This window comes from Coprinopsis cinerea (assembly GCF_000182895.1).
Source record: "Coprinopsis cinerea okayama7#130 chromosome 7 map unlocalized cont3.7, whole genome shotgun sequence".
In the NCBI taxonomy this organism is placed as follows: Eukaryota; Fungi; Basidiomycota; class Agaricomycetes; order Agaricales; family Psathyrellaceae; genus Coprinopsis; species Coprinopsis cinerea.
In genome coordinates, this window is record NW_003307538.1 from 1,153,538 (window position 1) to 1,170,437 (window position 16,900).

At 52.6% G+C, this 16,900-nt stretch overlaps 7 protein-coding genes and 2 non-coding genes across 9 annotated transcripts; 5 read left to right on the plus strand and 4 right to left on the minus strand.

Moving 5' to 3' along the window:
• Positions 1-894: 894 nt before the first annotated feature.
• Positions 895-2,411, plus strand: CC1G_00825 (hypothetical protein; the record flags this gene model as incomplete). Its single annotated transcript, XM_001831226.2, has 1 exon — positions 895-2,411. One exon carries the CDS (start codon positions 895-897, stop codon positions 1,888-1,890), a length of 996 nt encoding a protein of 331 aa, XP_001831278.1. The 3' UTR covers positions 1,891-2,411.
• A 34-nt stretch (positions 2,412-2,445) lies between these two features.
• On the minus strand, positions 2,446-4,154 carry CC1G_00826 (hypothetical protein; the record flags this gene model as incomplete). Its single annotated transcript, XM_001831227.2, has 6 exons — positions 2,446-2,698; positions 2,755-2,895; positions 2,955-3,192; positions 3,600-3,763; positions 3,837-3,958; positions 4,029-4,154. The coding sequence occupies 6 exons, from the start codon at positions 4,152-4,154 to the stop codon at positions 2,446-2,448; spliced, it is 1,044 nt and encodes a 347-aa protein (XP_001831279.2).
• A 126-nt stretch (positions 4,155-4,280) lies between these two features.
• Positions 4,281-6,187, minus strand: CC1G_00827 (hydroxymethylglutaryl-CoA synthase). The gene is made up of 5 exons (XM_001831228.2): positions 6,089-6,187; positions 5,910-6,036; positions 5,497-5,853; positions 4,737-5,443; positions 4,281-4,673 (listed from the first exon to the last, which is right to left on the minus strand). Exons 1-5 carry the CDS (start codon positions 6,182-6,184, stop codon positions 4,539-4,541), a joined length of 1,422 nt encoding a protein of 473 aa, XP_001831280.1. The 5' UTR covers positions 6,185-6,187; the 3' UTR covers positions 4,281-4,538.
• Positions 6,188-7,323: 1,136 nt separating this feature from the next.
• On the minus strand, positions 7,324-8,152 carry CC1G_00828 (hypothetical protein; the record flags this gene model as incomplete). Its single annotated transcript, XM_001831229.1, has 4 exons — positions 7,324-7,346; positions 7,400-7,448; positions 7,505-7,904; positions 7,962-8,152. The coding sequence occupies 4 exons, from the start codon at positions 8,150-8,152 to the stop codon at positions 7,324-7,326; spliced, it is 663 nt and encodes a 220-aa protein (XP_001831281.1).
• Positions 8,153-9,173: 1,021 nt separating this feature from the next.
• Positions 9,174-9,245, plus strand: CC1G_20146. Its single transcript has one exon. It is a non-coding gene; the product is annotated as a tRNA-Gly (tRNA).
• A 581-nt stretch (positions 9,246-9,826) lies between these two features.
• On the plus strand, positions 9,827-9,898 carry CC1G_20147. Its single transcript has one exon. It is a non-coding gene; the product is annotated as a tRNA-Gly (tRNA).
• Positions 9,899-10,466: 568 nt separating this feature from the next.
• On the minus strand, positions 10,467-11,487 carry CC1G_00829 (3-demethylubiquinone-9 3-methyltransferase; the record flags this gene model as incomplete). The annotated part of the gene is made up of 2 exons (XM_001831230.1): positions 10,467-11,096; positions 11,149-11,487. The coding sequence occupies 2 exons, from the start codon at positions 11,485-11,487 to the stop codon at positions 10,467-10,469; spliced, it is 969 nt and encodes a 322-aa protein (XP_001831282.1).
• Positions 11,488-12,133: 646 nt separating this feature from the next.
• CC1G_00830 (copper P-type ATPase CtaA) lies at positions 12,134-15,399 on the plus strand (the record flags this gene model as incomplete). The annotated part of the gene is made up of 3 exons (XM_001831231.2): positions 12,134-12,244; positions 12,297-12,416; positions 12,470-15,399. 3 exons carry the CDS (start codon positions 12,134-12,136, stop codon positions 15,323-15,325), a joined length of 3,087 nt encoding a protein of 1,028 aa, XP_001831283.1. The 3' UTR covers positions 15,326-15,399.
• A 345-nt stretch (positions 15,400-15,744) lies between these two features.
• CC1G_00831 (hypothetical protein) lies at positions 15,745-16,894 on the plus strand (the record flags this gene model as incomplete). Its single annotated transcript, XM_001831232.2, has 4 exons — positions 15,745-16,282; positions 16,343-16,555; positions 16,610-16,728; positions 16,778-16,894. 4 exons carry the CDS (start codon positions 15,745-15,747, stop codon positions 16,892-16,894), a joined length of 987 nt encoding a protein of 328 aa, XP_001831284.2.
• Between the last annotated feature and the right edge of the window lie 6 nt (positions 16,895-16,900).

A 16,900-nucleotide genomic window follows, 5' to 3' on the forward strand; every position in this document is an offset into this window, starting at 1 on the left:
TCGGGCCTTCGTGCGGGACGCGACTGACCAGGTTGGCGCCGAGGAAGAGCGTCTCTCGAGAATAATCCGGGGTCCAAGGCGAGACTGAGTTTAAGATAATCAGAGATCTTCGTTCCGGAATACAAGGCCTTGCCAAGGCATACTAACGTACGACAGTAATGGCAGGACGCGTCCCATTAAGCGTGAATTAGCGCCTTCTCATGGGTAATTAATCTCAATAGGGGTTGTTTCCACTCGAGGATAGCTGGAAGGAAGCACTTGGAGATGCTTCCTTGCTCAGATGACCTTGGAACTCTAACTCAGCGCCACCTCAATTCATTCGCTCGGAGAGGATGCGGTGCTCCTGAACAGCCTCACGGGAAGACCGAATTCCTGTCATGCCCGCAACAGTCTCCACCGAGGCTGCTGAAAAACCAGCGTGGCATGAGTACGGTGTCTAGGGACCGAAGGACTCACTCACAGTATTACTCACCTACCGAGTTGACATTGTCTGGGAATGGTTATTCCACACTTCATGAGTAGATTCGAAGCTCAGCTTGACTGATGGTAACAGAGGAAAGTTGACGGAAAAGGCAATGGCGGACCAGGAATAGCTCCGCCGGATTATTTGTTCGGACCAAACACCGCCGATTTGGGATGTAGCGCGACGCGTACCTTTTGCCCCTTGTCACCATCACATCCCCCTGCCAGGCCCCTGCCCGCTCCACTCTCTCTGTACTAATACCCCTTCTTTATTCATACCCCACCGAAAAGCTTTACAAAAAGCACTTGTTTATACTCAAAAGCTCCTTTTAATTCCCTCTTTTTATTCTTATTGCATACCTCTATCCGGGATTCAACAGCAATCGCCGACAAGTCTCATCAACCAACGACGACGACGACGACGACGACGAAATGGGCCGAGCTCTATTCTCCAAGACCCACCGCGCACCAGCTGTCGCTGTCCGCACAGAACCGGACCTGCTTGGGCCCCCTTGCGAAAAATGGAGCGTCTCGAATAGGTTCGACCCTGACTCTGACGAGTTCTTCGAGCATGCGCAGTACGAGGCCTTCATTGACCCCGAGACTGTCCGTCGGGAGCAGGCGGAGGGGATTGCGGAACGGGTTCGGAGGGCGACAATCCTTGATGTGAGCTCTGACAGCTCGTCGGATTCAGGCGACGGAGGTAGCGAGGTGGGGAGCCCAATGGCCACAGGATTGGACGACCCAGCGGTCATGCTCGCCAACACCATCGCCATGGCGGAGGATGTCCGGACGGCGCGCGCAAGTCGCCAATTCCTCGCCGCCAGCGCCAGCGCCAATCTCGAACAATGGCGCACAGCACTCAGCGCCCTCAACGCCAATACTGCCGCTGCACGTGAACAACTCGAACGTATCACAGCAGATATGGCCGCGGACAATATTGCCATTGCCAATGCGGCTAATAATCTGACCACGGCCCCTAGATCTAATCGAAATCGCCCTCGATCAGCCTCTGCGGTTCCGGCCGTCCTTTCTGCGTCCACCGTCCGTTCGTCGATTATCGCTGCTGATGTATCGATGGACCAGATTCCCACTCCGCCTCGCTCCCCAGTCTTGTCGAGGCCCGTCGTCGTCTTCCCACCTTCCCCTCGATCAAGGTCTCGCAGCCCGGTTCGCGTCCCAGCCACTCCTTCCACCCCACACAATCCTACCGAGGACCACTCTTTGATCTCACCATCCCCTCCGGGAAGCGTTACCCCTGCAAGGCCCTATTCGTGGAGGGACCCCCATTGGCACCCAATCCCTGCCATCCCCAATAGCCCCACCCGCACGAGAAACACCAGAGAGGGACCTCTGACAAACCCTCGTGCCAGGATGTCGTATGCTAGGCTCACTACTACCCCTGTCCTTGTCCGAAACGCCAATTAAGGCACTTTCAAAAGAGAGGCTCATCGACCAGCTCAACAATCCTAAGACCCGTAATCACGATGGACACTGCTGTTACTTTCTAGAGTCCTTTGCCACCTTCAACCGTTTTCTTGCTATATACCCCTATGTATGGCACACCCTTCACGCGGATTGTATTATTGGCCTTTGCTCTGCCTCTTTGTTGTTCAATATGTTTATGTTGGTTGCTTCGTTTTGACTTATGCTCTTATATCCTATGTTTCAAGCTTTCCATTGTTTTCTTACCCAACCCCTCTTGTTCCCGCCGCTTCCCCCACAGTCCTTTCAGCCCGCCTTGTCCTCGCTTTCAGTCTGTTTTGGTTATTCACCTACTCATGCCACATCACCAGCAACCAACCACCAAGCCACGCTCCATGAACGAACGCAACATCTGTATCCAATACATCCGACTGTCAAGCAACAAACAAACGACCTTTTTGTATCAATTGGGTGGATTCGCGGGTTGCAGCCCTATGTATATTTACCTTTTACACTTGCTGTTTTGCTTAGACTACTACCCAATAGCATGCAGTATTCCTAGCCCCATCGCGTGTCCCATTGCCCGATGCACTCAAGCAATGTCCAAGAGACACCCCCAGAAGGCGTGGCATTGACCAGCAAACTCCATGTATCTTCGGTGTCTTGACGAGGAAGTCGGACGAAAGCCTGTGCTTCCTTCCCTTCTCCACCTGGAGAAAGGTATGAAATCGGGATCGTTGTCACTCCGTGGACAGTGATGAAAGCGAAGATTGGCTTCTGTGCGGTCGATGCTTGACTTTCGATTGATTTACTATAGGCGGATGAACAAATGTCTGTACAAGGTTGGAGAAAGGACGTGACACTGACCAAGTCTGTTCGATGATAGTGTGCACGAAGGTAGGCGCAAGGAGGCCCCTCCAGCATAGATGTGTGACATTGCCCACGCTCGAAGGTTGCGGAGGTTCATAGACCGCAATGTACGGGTCCGCACGATCTCGGGCAGATATTCTATCCGCAAAGTATCGTCAATAATGTCTAAGTATCACTTCACGACAGTGCTTCCTTACCTGGGAGAATTAAGGGCCGCCAACCCCGCCCACTCAAACAAGTCCATAAGATCCCTATTCCAATCTTCTATCTCATCCTCATAAGAAGCCGGCTTCTTCCCTTTCGAACCGGCCAACGTAGGTCGCGCTCCGAGGGACGAAGATGGAATATACACGTCGGTGGATTCCCGCTTCTTACATCTCACTTGCCGGACTTCAGCGTCTTTTGTTGTTGAGAGTTCAGGGATGCGATCATGGTCTATTTGGGAGAGTGGCCGAGAGTTAGACGCCGAATGACAAAGTAGGGAATGAAGATGCTGCGTTCGAAAAATGGTATATGGACGCTCTAATTGTAGGGACCCGAAATAGTACCATTTCGCAGAGCCACCGTCGAGGAACAAAAGAGATAGTGTGGGGCACGTACCTCGAGAACAATACACGACCTCCCATCCCTCAACCCTTTCTTGGGCAGCTCTGCGTTCCTCCCAAGCCTCAGATGATGCTTTAGTCTTAGCATAGGCTTTTGTAGATTCAACGGCGCTCTTTCTGAGAGGGATTTGAATGACTGTTTCGTCAAAACCCCGAAAGGCATGTTGGATAGGGAATGGAACGGAACGGGTCAGATGGCGACCCAGTGCGGTAGGAAAAGACGAATCCAAGACGTACCGTGTTGGTCTGAACGACCTTTAAACGGCAGAGGTTTCCCAACAATTCCTAGCGATTCGTATGTCTCCTTGCAGACACAGAGAGACAGGACGCCTCGAGGGTCGATACACCATACGTCCTGTGAAGACCCGACGGTGTTGGTTGTGAGCATTGTGACTTCGCCACTGCATTGAGGAAGGGAAGGGTGGCTCAGTTATAAGACGCTGTAAGTTGGAAAGCAACGGAGACAAGGCGTACCTCCCAAACGAATCTCCATTCACGACTATGACGCTGAGCCTCGTCCTCCCCTTCACATACCGCGTCTCCAATTTCGATAACGCGTTTGCGAGGGTGATATTTTCAGGAAAGACGACGTCGACCTACTGGGGATTCCAGGCATCAGTACCCTAAAATCAGGTAGTCTCCCCGATCCCCAGCACCAGCGCGTACTAGTAATCCGGATAGACTTGCCTGGCTAACAAAAGGATGGTGAAACGGCAGAGTCTCCAGGGCGGTCTTGTCGGAGGGTAACGATCCAGTCGAGACTTTTAGTCTCCGTTTCTCGAGGTTGGCCATTTGGGTTGACAGGGATGATGGCGGTGAGGAACGAAGAACGAAGCCCAGAATTCAGCGGCAGCGCGTCGCGACTGAGCTGTGCGTTGTCCGACTCCGATGGAACTCAAGAACAGAGGGACAGGTTGCGGGGAAATTACATTTTTTTTATAATTACAACCCTTGAAGGGGTATCGAAATACAACGGGATGAGTATAGTCTATGTCTGTGAACATCTACAAAGCGCGGTGCAGAAAGATTGAAATCCTCCACGTCAGTGTTTTTGCCTACTAAATAAAAAGCGACCGCCAGGGGAAAGCGAAGGTATGGGATATGGTATGAATGGATGAATTAATGGGGCTGCTAGATGATGATATTAATGCAGATGAGAGGGAGGTGAATGGCAACTTAGGCGACAGGTGCCCGGACGTATTTCCTCCTGAACTTGGAGTCAACGTGCTCGAGGTAGTATGCACCAGGCCAGATGTTGTCGACGGAGCCTTCAGGGGTGAAGTCGACTGCGTTGTGGTTCTTCTCACGGAGCTATAAAAAGACGAGCATATCAGTATGGAAGGCACAACGAGAATGAAAGTCTGAGATACTCACAGCCAAAGCAGCAACGAACTCCTCGGGAGGTGCAACAGTCATGGCAGCAAGTCGCTCCTTCAACTTGAGCTTCTCCTTGATCTCGGAGGTGTCACCCTTGATACGAGCGGTGAAGAATGTAGCAGCGCAACCGCTACCGAAGGAGAACAAGCTAACTCGCTTGCCCCCCAATTCGGAGGGCTCAACGGTACCAAGCAGGGAAGCAAGGCATCCGTAGAGAGAAGCGGTGTACATGTTGCCAAGACGCTTTGAGCAGGCCATGCCGGGGTCGGTCTTCTTTGCGAAGGAGGCCTTGGAGAGAGCGACAAAGGTCTTCTCGACGTTCTTGTCCGTTAATGACTGCGCGTGGGACTGGGAGATGAAGGATTCGGGGTTGGGGACGTTAGCGAAGCGGGGGTCCTTGGGGTTGGTGATGAAGTCGTTGTAGAGCATGCGAGCGTGGCCCTTGACGGCTTGCTTGCCGTAAGGGCTGTGGAAGATGGCGTAGTCGAGGTCCTCGAGGGAGAAGGTGGCGCTGGAGACCTCCTTGCCAGCGACTTGGGCCCTCTTGGCAGCCTTTGCAAACTTCTCCTTGAAGGTTGTGTAGGCGGCATCGAGGGCGGCGACGTAGGTTACAACGGAGACAGGGCCATCAACCTCGGGGTACTCAGAGGAGAGGTTGGGCTTGTAGAAGTCGTAGGTGTTGGCCATATAGGTCCCGTGGACGGCTAAGCGAAATCCATCAGCACGATATGATTAATGAGGTTCAGGGTCCACTCACGTTCGAAAACAACGGGGGCGTTGGGTCCAATGAGGATGGCGCAGGCACCGGCACCGCCAGCTGGTCGGGCAGCACCCTCAGCATAGACAGCAATGTCACCTGAGACAACGATAGCGTTGCGGCCGTCCCACGAGCTGGATTCGATCCAGTTAATGGCGTTGAACAGGGCGGCAGTTCCACCGTAGCAGGCGTTCTTGGAGTCGATACCCTCAATGTCGTAGTTGCCGGCCTCAGCGAAGAGGTCCATAAGGGTAGTCTTGACAGACTTGGATTTGTCAATGATGGTCTCAGTTCCAACATCAATTCGACCAATCGACTTGGGGTCGATGTTGTACTTTTCGAGAAGACCAGAGACAGCTGTGCAACATGAAATTAGGACGAAGCTTCTCCCTAGACCTTGCAGCGATGCGTACCGTTCAGCGCGAACGAGTTGATATCCTCTCGGTCGTCAGGCCAGGCCATGTATTCCTGGCCGAGACCAATCGTGTACTTGCCGGTGGAGACGCCGTCGAAAACCTCGAGGTCTGCCTCAGAGACGCACTGGATCGCGAGATGAGCGTGTTTACACGGTGTGTGGAAGAAAAACACGTACACGACGAGGGAAGTAGACCTCGATTCCGAGGACACCAACGTCCTTGGGACGGGGGAGCTCGATGTCGGCGACAGCGGTGGCGAGAGGAATTGTCATGATGGAGTTGGTCTGAATGTTGGGAGAAAAAGAAGGAAGACAGTGGTTATATAGAAAAGTTGTGAGGTGGACCAATAAATAACAAGTGGTACGATTCAAATCCAAATTTGGCTGAGATCAACACGGTGCAGTTTTGGCACTAAAATATCCGCGCACTCCTGTTGGTCTAACCACCATTTTATTCTGGACCCTGTCCCATCTCGGCTCATAAGATTTCGCAAATGATTTCCACCAACCAACGTCCACCTGTTTCGAATTTTTCCCCGAATCACTCCAACCAGGGCTGTGTGCCGACTGCTGCCTGGCAGAAAAATCTTGTTGCGCTGGCCGTGCTTCGAATTGACGGCGGCGAACTGGACAACCGCGATCTCCGAAGAACAATCATCTTCTGGTGTTCGTGCATTGGCCGTATGCATTGCGCCAGAATGTCTTGGGCTTGGTTCCTGGCGCTACACGCTTCTCTCACGTTTCATGAATTCAACCCAAAAGTCGTGCTACAAACCCCTGCAACTCGTGCAATTTTCATTAGAAAGGAACCATGCTGCTCTAGGTAGACCGCGTTTCGTTTGATAACCCGAGCTACTCGGGGTGACGGTTTCCTGGTGGCTCCAATTCGGTGCAGGCAACTTCAGGCCTTCCAAGTATGGTACCCTCTGCTATTATCTTCCATCGCTATTGTTCACTTCCGATCGTGCTACAGACGGTATGAAACTCTGCCGAACTGAAGACCAGGCTTTCGTCCGAATCTCTCCTGCTTCCAATGAGAACCTTACCTGGAACCGATGCATATCTACCAGCAGAACCTTCCAATTTTATTGGCTTGACTAACGAGCTCCCTGGTCCAGAGGCATCCCCGTCCATCTCGCGTTATCAGAATGACAGTCCAGTGTCATTGGAAGTCTGGAGAGCGTTACTCGGTGTTGCCGACCTTCTTAACAATGACGCTGGTAGAAATCAACACCAACAGATTCAGCTCTACCGGGGCCCATTTGGTAGGTAAGTTTCCCTATACGTCAGGGTTCTTAACTCGGGGTTATTGACTGGCCAATCTGAATTGCGGGAAGATAGTGGTATTGATTAAGGGTTGGTAATGGTATATGTCGCTGTGTGGATACACCCAGGATACGGGCACCGATCTATCATAAAGTTGATCCGAAGAGCCCTGGAAGTAGACTTAGCCCTCTTCTCGAGAAGGGTGAATTCCGGGAAACTCACAGTACTTAGACGTATACTTGACAGACAGTACGGGCGATCCTGGAATGCACTATTACAATGAGTCAGTCGCGTTATCTTCGCTTTCCATCCAAATTGAAAGCTCACAGAAGCAGGAGCAGGTCCACCGCGGGTATCAGTGCGATATACCGTCCTCGCCAGTTTTCCTTGCACATTGGAGATCTCCAACCAATCGACATCCTGCGGCCCAGTGGGCGCAGGGATTCCCCCAGCCTTGGCCCCGATAACGAAAGCATCAGGGTTGTTTCGCCTAGGGTCGTTGCTGCGTTGGTCCCAGATAGGGCTGATACCAGTTCCAGAAGGTGAAGTAACAAAATAGTGTTCGCCAGCGTTTGGGATGTTCCCTCGGATGGCGCGTCGGACTGCGTTGGCGCTTCGCACCTCAGCGGTCCGAGTCCATGCTTCCATGGCCACATCTTGGGACGTCTGGAAAGCGCGAGGGTCCAAATTCGAGATGTCGAAGAGCTCAGCGACGGCTCCTGCGGCCCTGAAATATAAGTGAGTAAAGGGTTTGTGTGTCCGTCATGGAAAGGATGAAACTTACGCGTAGGTTCCAGCCTCAGTGCATGTATAGTTCTGGACTCCTACGCCCAGGAGGATGGCGGACGCAGGGCCACGAGGTGTCGCCAGTCCTGCAGGGACGACAAGCGTATGTCTTGCAGGGTCCCCCACGTTCCTGATAGGGGTTGCGATCGCAGAGAGGGCGAGCAAAACGGTAATGGCAAATCGATACATCGTGACAGCCGGTGAAATGAACACTCAAGAACAAGTAATTAAATGTTTGAAGGAGGGGTAAGTATAGTCTGCAAGCAGTACTATGGGCTGGAAAAGAAAAAGGCGGGGAAAAAAGAAGAAAAGGATGGAAGTGTTTTTTGGCGTCTGTAGGACAGGCCCTGGGCGTATAAAAAGTCCTACCATTCGCAGTTGGGAAAAGAGAGGATGGTGGCGGAGGTAAGACCGCTAGGTTAGGGAACTCACTTGATGTGTTCCTATTAACAACAGGGCTTCTGTGCGAGGATCTCGGCTGTCGGATAGGTTTTCTAACGCCTTTCAGTGAGCGATTCTATTCAGCTTCGTCTATTCTGACCCCTCTGTTTCTGATCGTCTTCCATCGATCACGCAAATGTGTATAGCTACAAGAATAGGTTCATTCCTTATTGCTTCTCATGTCCAGTGAAGGCCGTTCTTCAGTCATGAAGGCGACTTGACCACCGACAAAAGATTTTGCGCGAATACCGTATGGGCAATCCATCACCGCAGTTTCAACGAGCATCAATTCGCAGATGGGATCCATCTCAACTGCCCGCCCCGAATTGTCATATTCTGTCATACGAGGAAAGCCACGGCCACTTTTTCCCCACCGAATCGATCGTACTGGCAGTATCGACATTGGTCCCTGTTTCCAGTGGTGTAATCCCGCACATCCTTGGCGACGATGTTCATGTCTGTTGACTGAGAGGTCTTATGTGAATCCGACAGCGTTTCAGGCAATAGCCTTAACTGGTTCCATCGGATAAATCGTTACCGACACCCATCTATGGAATTGCGAGAAAGACTATAGGCCCTTGCCTACGGCTGCTTGCAACACCTCAAGGCGTCGTTAATAGGGATAGAGCTACATAGGTTTTCCGGTGTATGATAATGCTCGGGCTATACGGGTGCTTCTCTTCCTCTCTTCCACCAGATGCGTCGGTTGAAGAAATGGAGACAGTGACAAGCCTCAGGCCCGATATGCCATGTACCTTACCTGAAAGGCACACTCATGGTGAAGTGGTTATCATGCTTGCCTTCCAAGCAAGCGGCACGGGTTCGATTCCCGTTGAGTGTATTCATCCTTAGTTGCTCTGGTTCATTGTATTTTGTCCCCCCTTCCGCACTCAGCGCCGCCGATGCGCCTCGGTGTGTAAGGTCGGTGGGGCTTACAGCGATAGCTGTGCTACCTTTTTGGCGCAGCGGCAAGTGCATCGGCTTCCCGTCGCAGGCCTAGCTGACGGTTCCGTGTAGATACGTCGACGAGCAACATTGCAAGCCCAAGTGGACGGGACCGCGGTGACGAGCTGGGCCAAACGCGAGGGGACTAACCGGCGGGTTGGGGCCAAACAGAACGCGCCGTCGACAAAGAACAAAATGTAGCCTGGGTTCGTGCCTTGTCACCTTTCCAGGGAGCTTTGCTCGGGTCTTTCGGGGACCAGTGGGTAGCCTTGGGTAGCTAGGTTTGGCATTTGCTGGGCATCGCTGCGGTCGCACATGAGTCTGGAAGAGCTGGCCATTCTGAGTGAGGTGAAGATCAATTTCTGGCAGGTGTGGTCGATGTGGAGATGCAAGATCTAGATAGGCCACGATCGCTGGACACTCTGGACAGAACTCTGGCGGAAACGTTTTGAAGCTCTATTTCTGCTCTTCATTCGCACACTCATGGTGAAGTGGTTATCATGCTTGCCTTCCAAGCAAGCGGCACGGGTTCGATTCCCGTTGAGTGTATCCATGTATGTACTGTGTCTTTTTTTTCTCTCCTAATTCTACTGCGTCCTAGCACATTACAGTAATCCTTGAGCAATACTCATGAGCTACCTTCTGCACTGTTTTTGGTTTAAGTCCGACAGCCTGACTAGGGTGCCCAATCAACAAGGGATTCCACTGGGAAATGGGTAGATTCCTCAAGGGCATGGGCCATACGTAACGCGGAGGCAGGCAAAGCAGAAAAAGTGTTACATACGTGAAGCAGGAGCTGGCACGCAATGCCGGGGTTCGCTGTATCGCGCAAATGCCTCGCCGGGATACTGTACGACTTCCTGATCGGCATACGGCGTCTGAAGGACAAAGTTTGGCGTCGGTCACTAAAGCAGATGCTTAGAACTTGGGAGAACTGAATTGCAGTAGGACGAAGGAAGGTGCCATTAGAGCGTGTATTCGCTAATATGGAAGCTAGCCCAGGTAGAGAATTGAACCGGGCGGAGCGAGAGAGGTAATTCCTGATCCAGGGCACGGATAAGTCCTTCGACACTTGGGGAAATGCGAGTGGACACATACATTGCTCGATCCGAAGTGTTTATGACGCAGTCTCGTGAGGTTTTCGGACCCAAAAGATGTAGTTGCACTGAGCAGCGGCGAACAGATTGCGGGGTCCAAGACTCCAATTGCCGCTTAATGGATTATAAATAAGCCCTTTGAGCTCTGCTTGGTGCCGAGGCAAGTATGTCGATGCGTCTGGTGAAATCCACTTCTGGTCTTTGGGTGCTCCTTCAGGATAGTTTTTGAAGAACTCGACAAGCTCATCTGGATTGACGTATTTACTCCAGGTATGCGTCCCCTTTGAGACCTTTCCGAGGACATGTTCGGCCATAAGGATGGTCAGGGTGTAGGCGAGAGGTGTTCGAGCTATTGTGGAGAGGAACAGATGACCTCCTGGCTTCACGAGTTGGCAACAGGTGTCGAGGAAATGCGCGGGGTTGTCAACATGTTCGAGCACTTCGAGCGAAGCTACAACGTCGTATTGCTTTGGTGGTTGCGTTGGAGTTGAAGGAGATGGGGTCAAAAGGTCCCCAGTTGTGGTGTGGAGGTATTTCAGGTTTCCACCGGAACGCAGAGCAGGATCGGCGGAGGCATGCAAAGACGCGATGCCAATGTTCGCTTCAGATGCGTCAATTCCTGTGGTGTTGGCACCTAGCCGTGCCAGGCTCTGTGGACGTAATTAGGTCCCATTTGGTCGAGGTACAGGCACGGGACCACACCTCAGACAATAGCCCACCTCCACATCCCACGTCCAAGACGTCAAGTCCTTGCAGCACTGCCCGTGGGTCGACAATGGAACCATTTTTGTTTTCGTCTGAAGCTATCTCTGCCAGCTTTTCTTGGATAAACTGCACACGAGTGGGGTTCATCCTGTGAAGGAACGAGAATTCGCCTTGCTCGTCCCACCACTCGGATGAGAGACGCGAGAAATGCGATATTTCATCTTGGTTGACGGTCGTCCCTACTGTTCTAGCTGGTTTGGATGCGTGGAGACTGCGTTTCGCTGTGGATGCCGAGGGCGTTCGCGGTAGTCGAGGCCTAAGAAAGCGAAGAGACATGGTGAGCTGGACGAAGATTACGTCGGAGTCCGGCCGACCCTAGCCGACGCGTGCCAAATGATTCCGGGGCGTGCGAACAATACGATATTTCCTTTTTGCGCCTTTTGTGCTTGGTCAGGCTTGGCTCTCCTGCCGCCGTCAGCAATCAGATTCATTTGTCGCCGTCGTCGCCGTCGTCGCCGTCTTCCGACTCTTTTCGACACCGTCATCTTCGTATTCTCCAGCGCAGGCGCCTATCCTCTTTATTCCTTTTATCTAACCGACTAATCACATCAGGTCCGTTCATAATGTATTGACAAGGGAATAGAGTGACTAACAATGAGAATTTGTTACCCAGGTTAAACAGTGTCCAGGGCTTATCAACTATCTGTCACAGGCGACGCTGACCTCCTGAAAATATCCTGTATCGAGGTGATAACTATCGATAAAACACCAGCCCAGGCACGGAACATACTCGCCGCTACATTATCCGAGTTCTTTCCTTCGAAATAGGAAGTCGACACGTTTCCCGATTACCACATTCCACCGCCCAGTTCTCAAGTAATAATCAGTCTTATAGGCCCGATCCATGGCGACATTGATTTCAGGCCTCTGGGCTCCGTCTCCCTCGTCATCCTCCTCCTCCCCGAAACACACAACTGCAACCATGATGGAAGAAGAGCACGACGGACTTTTGGCGGGAGATAACAAGGCGGGCCCGGTTATTGAGAGTTGTGAGCTGAGAATAGAGGGCATGACCTGCGGCGCCTGTGTCGAGGTGCGTTCTCGCCGTTTATTCAAGCGACGAGCAAGTGATAGACTTCCCCCAGGCCATCGAAGGAATGCTCAGAGACCAGAAGGGCATCCAATCCATCAAGGTGGCTCTGCTTGCAGAGCGCGGCGTTGTTGAATACGACCCCGCACATTGGACAGTACCCAAGATTATCGAGGTCGGTCGTTCTCCAACAGTCCATGCTATATCCCTACTCAGCCTTAATTCAAGGAAATCAGTGACATTGGTTTCGACGCAACCCTAATACCGCCCTCCCGGCAAGACGTCGTCCAGCTTCGAATATACGGAATGACCTGCGGCAGCTGCACCTCTGCCATTGAAAGCGGACTTGGTGAAGTCGACGGCGTTGCCTCCGTCTCCGTCTCGCTCGCCGCAGAATCATGCGAGGTTCGCTTCGACCGTTCAAAGATAACACCCCGAGAAATGGTCGAACATATATCCGACATGGGCTTTGACGCCATCCTAGCCTCCGACCCGTCCAATCAGAATGCGACCCAACTCCAATCCCTCACCCGCATGAAGGAGGTTCTCGAGTGGAAGAAACGATGGCTATGGAGCTTGGCATTTTCCTTGCCCGTATTTTTCCTGGAGATGATATGTCCCATGATTCCTTTCGTAAAGGCAATCTGCGACTTCCACTTCTTCAATGGGATATACCTCGGCGACATCCTCCAACTCCTCATTGCCACTCCATGTCAATTTTGGGTTGGCTCAAAGTTCTACCGCAATTCCTACAAGTCGCTCAAACATGGCACCGCGACGATGGACGTGCTCATTACGATGGGCACGTCTGCCGCGTACTTCTACTCCGTTTTCGTGGTCATCGCGGCTGCCTTCAACACCACACCGGACTACAAGCCCCACCTTTTCTTTGAAACCAGTACCATGTTGTTCATGTTCGTTTCCCTCGGACGATTCCTCGAAAACCGAGCCAAAGGGAAGACCAGTGCAGCCTTGACTGATCTCATGTCATTGGCACCCTCCATGGCCACTATCTACACCGATGCCCCAGCATGTACTCAGGAGAAGAAGGTCCCTACGGAACTGGTCGAGGTTGGTGACATCGTCAAGATTGTTCCAGGCGACAAGATTCCGGCGGACGGCACGGTAGTCAAAGGTTCTTCCAGCATCGACGAGAGCGCCATCACGGGTGAAGCGATCCCTGTCCTCAAGCAGAAAGGCGACGCAGTTATCGGTGGAACGGTCAACGGCCTTGGTACCTTCGACATGCTCGTCACCCGCGCTGGCAAGGACACTGCTCTCTCCCAGATTATTCGACTCGTGGAAGAGGCACAAACATCCAAGGCTCCCATCCAGGCGTTTGCAGACCGTGTCGCAGGGTATTTCGTACCCGCCGTCATCGCCCTCGCCATGATTACGTTCCTGGTATGGATTCTTATCACCAGCATTTTGGACGACGAGAGCCTTCCCAAGATGTTCCACAAACACGGCTCTAGTAAGCTGGCTGTGTGCTTACAGATGTGTATCAGCGTGGTCGTTGTTGCATGTCCCTGCGCGCTCGGTCTTGCTACCCCCACGGCGATAATGGTTGGTACCGGCATCGGTGCAAAGAATGGAATCCTGATCAAGGGAGGGCGCGCCCTCGAAGCCAGCCGACACGTACGGAGAATCGTCATGGACAAGACCGGTACTGTCACTATTGGGAAGCTTACCGTCGTGGGCCTGCATTGGGTGCCTGCAGGCGCCCGTCAAATACCATCGGACGAGGAGGTCTATGGCGGAGACTCCAACCTCGATGACGTTTGCGCGGACGGCGTCACCAGCCGCAAAGTCGTCGTCGCTATGGTCAGCGCTACTGAGGCCAGATCGGAGCATCCCCTCGCCAAAGCCATCGCGACTTACGGAAAGGAGCTTTTGGGCGTTTCAGCGCCTGAAGCAACCATCCAGGAGTTCGAGAGCATTACCGGTCAGGGTGTCAAAGCCAAGGTCTTGTGCGAGGGCAAACTCTACACCGTTTACGTTGGGAGTTCTCGATTTGCCACCCTCACCAGCTCCGACACGACTGGCTCTGGCCATGCAGCAAAGGGCGGTGTCGGAAGTGAAGCCCTCCATGCGGAGCAAGAAGCCCACCGTTACATTCACCGCACCCTCGCTGCTTACGAGAAGCAGGAGACCTCCCAGGGACGCACAGTCATCTTCGTTTCAGTCCAGCAACAGGAGAACAGTCATCTCCATCCGCAGCCCATCCTCGCTGTTTCCCTCGCTGACGAACCTAAACCAACGAGTCGATATGCGATCCAGGCCTTGGAGAAGATGGGAATTGAAGTCAACATGATGACTGGTGACGGACGCGCCACCGCTATCGCTGTCGCCCGGCAAGTCGGTATTCGGCCAGAAGGAGTGTGGGCGAGCATGAGCCCCAAGGGTAAAGCTGCGATGATTGCCGAGTTAATGAAGAAGGATGCAGAGCAGTATGGGCGCAAACCGTCTGGCGTGGCCATGGTCGGCGATGGAATCAATGATTCTCCTGCGTTGGTCGCTGCGACCGTCGGTATCGCCCTTTCTTCAGGAACCTCAGTCGCCATCGAGGCTGCCGACATTGTGTTGATGCGTTCGGATCTACTGGACGTGGTCGCCGCTATGCACCTCTCCCGCAGCATCTTTGCCACTATTCGAAGAAACCTGATCTGGGCGTGCATCTACAACGTCCTCGGTATCCCGTTGGCTATGGGTGTGTTCCTGCCTGTTGGACTGTACATGCATCCGATGTTGGCAGGTGCTGCGATGGCTTTCTCTAGTGTTAGCGTTGTCGCGAGTTCACTGTGGCTGAAGAGGTGGAGGAGACCGGTGTCGAGTATCATGCCTGCTGATGCCCGTGCGCCTGGTGGTGTCTTGGGCGACATGCTGGATATGCCGACTGGTCAAACCAGCGGTGCTGGTTGGACTGGATTGTTCGTTGACCAGTCTGCGACCGTGCTGTCGAGCGTTGGGGGAGTGTTCAGTGCGGGGCTGCAAAGTGCAAGGGGCCTGTTCGGTACGGGAGAGAGGGACTTTGGGTACAGTCAGCTACCAGTGGAGATGGAGCATCGAGATACACGTGTGTAGTCCAATCTGCGATAACGTCTGGTTTCTTGCTTTCTTTATTCTTTATTTGCTATAATGTCAGCCTCCTCCCTCGTCCACATTCATTCCGGTTTTGCTCGTTCCTCAGGCTTCAGTGTTTTCGTTCGGGTACTGCGTCCAGGTCTCCACTCGTTTGACATCATACCTCTATTGTACAACTTGTATCTGTAGTCTAGTATTTATTGAAGGTTTTTTGATTTCGGAGTAATCTACCGGGCCAAGACCCTTTGAACTGATCATCTGGACTTTATATTCACCCTGTCCAATTCTTTCGCGTACCCGGCTACCTCTGACGAGGCTCTCGACGAAATAAACCACGCAAACCGCAGTCAGAATCGACATTCAGACTGGATATACCCTTTTTACATATATCTTAACGTTATCTACCCAACTCCGGATTCATGGCCAACATTGGAAGCGCGTTTCTAGGCGATCGTCAGCGTCGACACTTCTCGTCATCAACCACCCATACCACCTCCACTCCTCCCTCTTCACCACCACCAACAGGCGTATCTGGGATGATCTATCCGGGCAGGGCCTCCACTTCACCTCTGGCGATGCAGTTTGACAATGATGATCTGGACGATACCACACCTGGGGAGTCGAGCACGACAGCGAACACGGCATCGGAGAAGAAACAGGATGAAATCAAGTTGAATCTGCCTCCCGCGCCTCCGCCAAAACCTATAGATCCAAGGCTGGCGTTGGAATTGAGAGTGAGGTGGTTGGAGGCGATTGTGTATGGGACAAAGCAGGACGTGTCGAACCCGACTACGACGACCCGGCTATCGCGTCCTGCGCCGCCTAGGAAAGGCAAACAACGAGACTTGTCTGGGCTGAAGGACGGGGAAACGCTGATGAGACTGGCAGAGAATGTGCAGCAGAGGTTAGAGGCTGCTGTGGATGGCAACGAGGGACTGAAGAAGTTCATGAGCCATTGTGCGTACTCCTCCCTCTCTCTAGCGAATACGACCCTTAGTTTACCTCGCAACTGCTTAGATGACCAGCATTCACAATACCTCACGTCCGCATTTGCGCTCTCTGGCCTTCTCTCTGAAGAGGACCCATCGTCAGCCTACTCAAACATGACGCCAGAAGAGATTGACGCGTTTCTGACTGAAATGGAACCAGAAATACGCGCGGCAGACCGAGATATGCAAGAAATAGAGGCCCTGGTCAACAAGGGTGTAACTGGAGCTGGGAAGCTGCCAGGTACGTTCCCTAGACGAACTTGAATTGTTACCTATCTAAGCTAGGTTTCCATAGACCACGAAAAGTTGCAGTCACGCCTCGAGAGTCTACTGGAAGCCAACAAGGCCGACATTGAACTAGCCGCTTCGTTGGAGAAACGGATAGCAACGCTAATGCAGAAACACGCTAGATCCGTGGGTGAACCTCTTATATTTCCTGGCCCTTTCTAACCTATCACTCTAGGTCGACGCCCTGTCGGAACTGTTCGTCTCATGGGATGACGCCCTTACCATGGCAGAAGACTCGATTATTCAGATAGAAAAAGACAAGCGCGAACGCCGTCGACTCGGTCTCGAATAGTCATTC

Coding starts and splice junctions, on each gene's coding strand:
- CC1G_00827 (XM_001831228.2), bottom strand. CDS start 6,184: ATGACAATTCCTCTCGCCACCGCTGTCGCCGACATCGAGCTCCCCCGT. Junction 6,037..6,088: donor AGGTCTACTTCCCTCGTCGT/GTACGTGTTTTT, acceptor CTCGCGATCCAG/TGCGTCTCTGAGGCAGACCT. Junction 5,854..5,909: donor CAACTCGTTCGCGCTGAACG/GTACGCATCGCT, acceptor CATGTTGCACAG/CTGTCTCTGGTCTTCTCGAA.